The sequence below is a fragment of the Vigna unguiculata genome, chromosome 3, assembly GCF_004118075.2.
Source record: "Vigna unguiculata cultivar IT97K-499-35 chromosome 3, ASM411807v1, whole genome shotgun sequence".
Taxonomy (NCBI): Eukaryota; Viridiplantae; Streptophyta; class Magnoliopsida; order Fabales; family Fabaceae; genus Vigna; species Vigna unguiculata.
The window spans coordinates 38428134-38436467 of record NC_040281.1 but is presented as its reverse complement, the minus strand read 5'-3'; the positions used below and the strand labels follow the sequence as shown (position 1 = coordinate 38436467).

The window sequence follows — 8334 nt, the reverse complement described above, 5'->3', positions numbered from 1 at the left end:
CCTAATTCTACACTTCCAAAATATATTAATATATATTGATTTTAATATTTTAAAATATATTAAAATTTTATTTAATATATCAAAATAAATATATTTTTATATTGAAATTGAGAGTAAATTTCTATATATGATTAAATGCACCATAATCACATATTCATATCATTCCCCAGTAATCTGTATGATGGCGTCTGTATATAATACATCTATCAATAGATTGTTATGAACGGTTAAAATCAGTGGTCACCTTAAACCTCATCTTTAACTACTCCCCTAAAACTTCGCTACTTTATTATTCAAACAATTAATCATACCTCGTAATAAAGAATTACATTTATTGCAGGAATAAATTAAGATGTCTTTTAAATATACTGTTTGACTTCTTCGAACTAAATTACATTGTTACATAAATACATGTTGTAAAAGAGACGCTAAAGTTCAAGTATAATTAAAGTCTACACTAAACAAACTATTTTAGATTATTTGATTGAAAAATGAAATGATAATACACAGATACACGAAAAATTAAAATTTTGAAACCATATCCAAAGAGGATTGGAGAAATTTGAATCCATATCCAAAGAGGCAAATAGTGTTTGAGATTAAGGTTTTCCACCAATAAGCAATTTATGTGTGATATAATAAACATGAATAGTGGTATGAAAAAAAAAAGAATAAAAAATAAGCGAGGTAAGTGGATTTAGGCCGTGGAAGACAAGGATCGAGAATTAAGAGTGGCGAGGGAGAAAACAGAGAAGCGGAAAAAGTGTATGGAACTGCCATTAATGAGTTCTTTGTTTGTTTCCTCTCCAACACTTGCTTATTAAGCTCCGTCACCCTCTGCGATCTCACCCTTCAGACCATAATTCTCAACCTCCCAAAATGGATTTCGAGGACCATGACGAAGCTCAGCTGGGGATGCCCGGACCCACCTATGATCACTCGCCGTTCAACCCCTGCCGAGTCAAAATGCCAACTCACACCGCCCAGGAAGACCCGCTGCCGCCGGCGGCCACTCCACCACCCACCGTCAACCGAAACAGCGCCAGGGGAAAGTACAAGGAGTGCCTCAAGAACCACGCCGTCGGAATCGGCGGCCACGCGCTCGACGGCTGCGGCGAGTTCATGGCGGCGGGCGCCGAGGGTACCCTGGATGCCCTCAAATGCGCTGCCTGCAACTGCCACCGCAACTTCCACCGGAAGGACCCGTCGGAGAGCTCCTTCCTAGTGCCCTTCCAGCAGCGCCGCCACCAGCCGCCGCCGCAGTTCGCGGCGGCCTACTACCGGGCCCCGGCGGGGTACTTGCAGGTGGCGGGGCCGCATCGTGGAGGCCTTGCCACGCTGGCACTCCCGTCCACGTCAGGTGCGGGCGGTGGGGCCCAGAGCCCGAGGGAGGACCAGGAAGATGTGTCGGACCCAAGTGGTGGTGGTAGCGGGTCCAACAAGAAGAGGTTCAGAACCAAGTTCACTCTGGAACAGAAAGACAAGATGCTCGCTTTCGCTGAAAAACTGGGTTGGAGGATTCAGAAGCACGACGAGAGTGTCGTGCAGGAGTTCTGTTCCCAAACTGGTGTTCCGCGTCACGTCCTCAAGGTTTGGATGCATAACAACAAGCACACCCTTGGTAAGAAGCCCTAGAACAAATATAAATCAACACCCCCGTCTCTCTCTCTCTTTCTCTCTCTATGTCCTACCCTTTCCCTCTCTCTCTCTATATATCTATATCTACATATATGTATGTTCCTATATATCTAGTTACCATCACAACCACCATTCCAAGCTGGAAGCTCAACGTTGAAGCTCGGAAATTGCGTTGCTGAGTGTCTTACAAGTCCGCTAGCTCTAGCTCATCAGGATCATAGTTCTTAGGGTTTTTGCTTTTCTTTTGGTTTCAACTTGTTTAATTTTCTTATGACATTGGAGAAGGACGGGGGTATTTTCCTTATTCCCTTTGCAAAGTATATTAGTAATTAATGTTTTGAGTTACATTCTAATTGGAGCAGCATTGTTATTAGTGGTTATATGTTTTATGGTCAGTGGTTTTTGTTTGTGCATGTTTGTGTTGCTTTGAAGAATGTGTGGGGTGGAAGCGTTTTTGGTAATTGTATTGCGTTGGTGAGGGATGATGGAGTGCATGAATGATGGCGACGATGACGAAGGTGAACATTGGTTTTGTTTTGTGGAGTGTGAATCTGGTATCCTAAGACAGATGTTGGAAGGAGGAAGTTTCTCGGTACCATCAATGCCTTCTCTCACCTGCATTTTCCGTTTTACATGTCTTTCTATACGTCTTGGCTCTCTTCTGCTAACTGCAAAGTGCGCTAAGCTTTTCAGCTCCTCCCACGCACTGAAAAAAGTTTCTCAATCCACTGCCTGCAACCTTCATGCATTTCCTTTCGTTATTTCCGTTGTTTTCGCCAGCTTTTGTTCTTTTCTTCCATCCCTTATGCATAAAGGAATTAAGCTACTTAATATTATTATTATAAATGTGCTGTGTTTCTGTCCCCTACACTGGACTCTATTCTTTTGAGCTTCTCTGTTCACTATTTACCAAGTGAAAAAACATTCACCTCTCCACCAATTCAGACACTCTATTTTCTCTCCGTCGTTCAACTTAAAATAAACAATATTCAAAATCTCACTCACCCGTTCTTCATTCAACAACCATAAATGCGTTGAATGTGCGAAAATGAGTTGACGCTAGCTAGATGGAGAGAGTACTATTAATAGAGAGACACAACTTTTTTGTGCCACTCTTGAATCCAACAACCACTATTGAGGGATAATCTTGACATTCTGACACAAACACTAACTGTAATAAATATGGTGAAGTGTTAGTAATTAGGAGAATGTGATTAGTTAGGGTAACGATAGAGAAAGATGGTTAATTTGGTAATTGTTTGTTGTTGTTGATGTTTTTGAAGTATAGTATAGGAGGAAAAATGGTGTTTGTTGTTGAGGAGTGGAAAGTGTTTGGTTGTTTTGGGGGCTTAAGCATGAGTTAAAGCTGCGTGGTTGATATCTGTGGTCCACTGTCCACTATGGCACTATGTAATGAAAACCTTGGTCATAGTTTAGGCTTATCAGACAGTGAGAAAAGACTTTATATAGCCTTATACCCCTCCCATATGCAGACATGTTTATGACTTTTGTCTATATGCTCCCTTCGCCGATTCTATTACTGCACAACCACATGATTTCTCGATTCTCACTCTCTTATCTCTCTCAAAATCACAACACCATGCTTCCATTCATCTCAAAAACCCTTTTTTTTTTTTTTTTGTTATACTCTTTTACTCAACTTCCCATTCAACTAATTAACCTAATAAACCAATATCGTCTTGTCTCTCTCACTAATCGTCGTTGCTCCTAATATCCCATGTCACATCCACCTCCGTTTCGGACAACCAAAACAAATGGACAAAGATATGTTACAACTTCAAAACTTGTATTTTTCATTCAGTTAAAACAATCCAACATTATTTCTTTTTCTTCCTCTTAAATTTCCTTTCTCTTTCTTCACTTTCTATTTAAAAACGTTTAATGCTATTATTCATATATCTTTTGTAATGTAGCACTGATTCAGTGTTTTTCCAAGAGTCGCTATGTAGTGTTACAAAGCTGTTGATATTGGGCTCTCTATACAGAATGTAGGAATTCACAACATAATTCAAACTTGTTACTTCCCACTGGGGAACCTCAAGCATGTTACCTTGGGATGTCTTTGGGTTTTAATCAGTGTTCACTTTTTAAGAAAATAAAATTTGATTTTTTTTTTTACAAGCTATAGTATTATTCTCCCAAAAGATATACTTTTAATCACTTTAAAAGGAGAGAGTAACATGTGTTAACAAATAAAGTTCATAGCTTTGAAAAAAACAAATAAAGTTCATATAACATTTTTCTTAGCGTTAATCTCCTTTCGTATATCAGATTCATGTCGAGATTGATGCAAATTGAAAACAATAGGGGGGGAAAGTATCACCGTATATTTGGTTTTACATCAGTTAACTATATTAAATTTTATTAGTTTCCTGATTTTTTTTTTGTATAACTACCATGTTCCCAAAAAAATGTAATAAAACATCAGACATTAATTAAAGTGAAAATATTTTGAATAAACATCTTCCAAACAAGTAGTTAAAATTTACTTATATTTAAAAATAAATAAAAAATGTAATATTTAGAACGGCAATTCGAATACATTCTTAGATCAGTTTAAGGTTGCTTCACTACAGACATGATATATACTTTCCAAAAATCGGAAGTAAGATTTTATGTCTTTTTTCATTAAACGTCCATTTGTAAGTTTGTAAGTGTGTTTAAAACTACACTTAAGCATTACTTTAACAAAAATGGTTCAAATTAGGGGTTGATATCACAAAACTTAATTAGTCCTGACTTTGTTCACCCTTTTTAATCCATATTATCTTTTACTTTGTTACACGCGCATTCCATTTGGTATTTAAACTGAGGATTAAATTAACTATAGTGTTTATGAATTTAGTAAATAAAGTTATTGATATTTGATAAGGAAGAAGTCATTGAAATCTACCTAGCACTTGAACTTCAAGAACTTTATAATAAACGAAATAATTTAAAATAAATATATTTATAATTATTCTAGTCAAAAGGTTCAGAGTCTGATCAGTAAGAACATTTAAAGTGTCCTGCCTTTCTTCTTTTTCAAGATTTTTTTTGTATGTATCTTTCTGACTCTTTGAATTGTCTTCCAATTCAAAAAGAGGAACCTCGAGAGAGAAGAAATATAAGACACTTTGAGTGCTCTAACTGATCAGATTCTGAATTTTTTAGCTAGAATAATAAAAAATAAATATTCTTAAAAATATTACACCTATGTCTACAAAGTTATCATCTCTCCCCATGTCTCAAGCTCCCATTCCAACAAGAATATTTGCATTATTGGCATCTCTAATTTTAAACCACATAGTCACAGCCCAATAATCCTTCTAAGCATGCATGTTAAGCAAGTTTCCCTCACTTTGCAAAGCATATTTTAGTTTTACAAAAGTTTCTCTTTATTGAGAAAATTATCAAAAGCAAGTTTATCATGTATTAGTAGTTTAAACATATTGATTATCGCATAGAAGTACCTTTTCTCCCATTAAAAAAAAAGAAGAAATCAAACAACCTAAGATGTTAAGGAAATTAAAGGAAAAAATAGAACTCAAATGTAACTCAATAATTAAAGTTGGGTCTACATGAGCTTACAAAAAGAAAAAGAAATTAAAAGAAAGGGTGGTGATAGTGTTCCTTAACTTCCTTTTTGGTAGTAAATCGAAGTTTTATTTACATATATATTAAAAGAAAATGGTGAAGAAAAAAGCATTTATAAAGATACAAAAAAACTGCAGAGAAGCTATTATTCTTCATGAGGAGTCAATTCAGAGGTGCAGTTGTGTAAGATTGGGAGGGACCTCATATAGATTCGTTTGTATTCACAGTCTTTTTCCCAAAAGCCAAATTCAGGTTTTGAAAGGGAAAAAGAGAAAGTTTTCAAGTAATTATAGTTTTTTTTTTTATCAATTAAACAAACTGATATTAGGCTTTGTTATTAAATAGACAAAATTTTTGAGTAAATTGTTATATAAAATATATACTGTGTAATATACAGAAAATGAGTGTTGTTGACCTTCAAATGTTGGCTTGATCACTGTTCCCAATATCGAAACAATGAAACTAAGCTTTGAGAATGATTCAAAACGACTATGTTTTGTTATGTCAATGCCCCCACAAAGTAAAAAAGATACCCCTATGTCTTAGTTCTTGGCTCTCTCTTTCTCCCTTTTCAGGAACTGTGTTAATTAGAAACCCAGCATTATAATAATAAGAAAATGTCCACCAATTAGCACCATGCATTTCATAAGAGATTGAAAAATTGTAGTAGAAAATAAAAATCTCATCATAACCATAATTTGAATGATAGTTATGAATCAGACATTACAAGACAGTGTATTATTTGGTGAAAAATGAACGCCACAGAACTATAAAATAACATTCAAACCTAAAGAACAAAATAATTCAACCCAGGTCGGACATTCCGTTAGTATGTATGATTACAATGACCCATTGATTTTGTCTTCCCAGAGACAGACTTGTCAAGGTTAGATCTTGCATTCTCATCATGTCACTTTTCAAAATATCTTATGCATTCATTGCATAAGATATTAATATATGAGAAAATTAATTTTAAATAATATCTAAAGCATACCTAACTAATTTAGTTGAAAAAAATTATTATAGCTAAAAGGGATCGTTAATATAGTTAGAGATAACATCAATTATTTCTTATTATATTGGTTAAGTAAATCAAATTGATACAAAATCTTTAAATAATTAAGTTATAAGTCTTTTTAATTAATGTTCATTTTTATTTAATATTATACAATAACTTATACTTAAAATCTAAGCACCGAGCTCATAATGTAGTTTAAGTATTTCAGGATTTATAGGAAGGGTTGGTATATGAAAAAGAAATTGAGGTATTTCATAGAGTTTCCAAGATGTAAAAAAAAAAAATGCTTCACGTTTTTATAGATAAAACTTCTCAAACTATAAAAGCAAACGCAAAATGACTTTCAAAAAGAACGAAGATATCTTCTATCCTCCAACATAAAAGAATTCATTCCATGTGCCTTAAGAAAAAAATTGACTTCTATAAGATGATAGATTATGAAATTGCCAATGAAATATAACTCTCTAAAAAGTTATTTGTGAAGGGTATGACCAGTGATGACTACAAAATCAACATGTATGAATTATTTAGGATTTAAGGATGGAAAACAATGAATCTATAGAGGAAATTTTAGACAATTATGCTATCCACAAAAACAGGTTAGAAAACTACTACAAAGTTTACAGAAGTTAGATATCTTGTGGCTTGTTTCATTGTTTCATGAAGAAAAGAAGAAATGTGGTTATTTAAATTATATTTTACATCATCTAATTATAAACATGTCCTTTATTAATGTTCCGATCACAAATCTGAACATCGTTAGGAACAATCATCACATTCTCGAGGTATTGTCAGCTTTGGAACGTGGAACTCCGTCACAGTTTTGGCCTTAAAAGATGCTTCGAAGGATAAAGAAAAGAAATAATATTTAAATTGGTCTTGACCTCGACTCCTAAGATATATCATTACTAAAAATTATCATATTATATGGGAATTTTCTTACAAATTTGTTAAAATAATTTGCAAGAAAAAAAATTTTCCTGCTATTTTTTCTAAGAATTTTAATTTACAGGTAATTTCTTCGTGCGTAATTATTTTCTATAAAATTATAAAATTCGCAAGTATTTCCTACAAAATTGGTTGTGAAAAATATTTTATACAAAACATTTTGCAAAAAAATTGGCAGCAATTTTCTACAAATTTTTTTTCATAACAAAATTTATAAGTATTTTCTATAAAAAAAAAATCAAAACAAAATTGATAGGAAATATGAGTTTTTTTAATAGTGTATAAAACTTATTAAAATTAATATTATGTTTTGTTAAAATAGTGATTTCAAGAGTTGTTTATAGTTCCTTATATTATCAACATATCAATTCCCAAGAAAAAAATAAGCTTATTGAAAACAATGAAAAATAGAAAAATACTGAGTAGAAAGAAAGATTCTATAGTTAAAAATGGAAAAAATATATTTTATAGCTAAATATATTTAACTTATTTTTTATAAATTTAGTTATTTATATTACATTGACCAATTTAATATGTGAAATTGATCGAGTTAAAAGAACATATTATGTTGGTTTATGTTGTTCCAGTATACCTAATAAATCTCATATTGCTTAGGAGTCTATGTTAAGCGCAATTTAAATATTTTTTTCTCCTTTTACCCTCCAAAGCGACTTTTAAGTGCAAAATCATGATGAAGCTCTATGCTCCAAAACAGACAATGTCTTGAAAACGCGGTTGTTGTTCCTAACAGTCACGAAAGTGTGGTGAAAGCTCCGCTTGGATATGAATAGTTATTCCCATTTAATTTGATGACGCAAAATCAAATATGCACACACTTAATTATGTTGTAAATATTTTTAAACACTTTTCTTTCCTCTTTTAGCTTGAAATCTAATAGTAAGAGTCTCATTTTTTTTTTATTAATCTGCCACTTTCGTCTCTTCTACCACTCATTTTTACTCTTTTCCTTCCTTTTACCCTATCTTTCATATCTTATAAACCACTCATTTTTACTTTTTTTCACTCTTTCTTCATCTACTATTTTTTTATCTCTTCCAAACTATTAGTGTATCTCAATTTATGTAATATTATTCCCATTTTATATCTTTCACAAACAAATGATTTATTCAACG

General features: G+C 33.1%; 1 protein-coding gene across 1 annotated transcript; it reads left to right on the top strand.

The window, feature by feature from the left end:
• Positions 1-663: 663 nt before the first annotated feature.
• LOC114177490 (zinc-finger homeodomain protein 1-like) lies at positions 664-1989 on the top strand. Its single transcript, XM_028062858.1, has one exon. The coding sequence runs from the start codon at positions 880-882 to the stop codon at positions 1633-1635; it is 756 nt and encodes a 251-aa protein (XP_027918659.1). The 5' UTR covers positions 664-879; the 3' UTR covers positions 1636-1989.
• The last annotated feature ends 6345 nt before the right edge of the window (positions 1990-8334 follow it).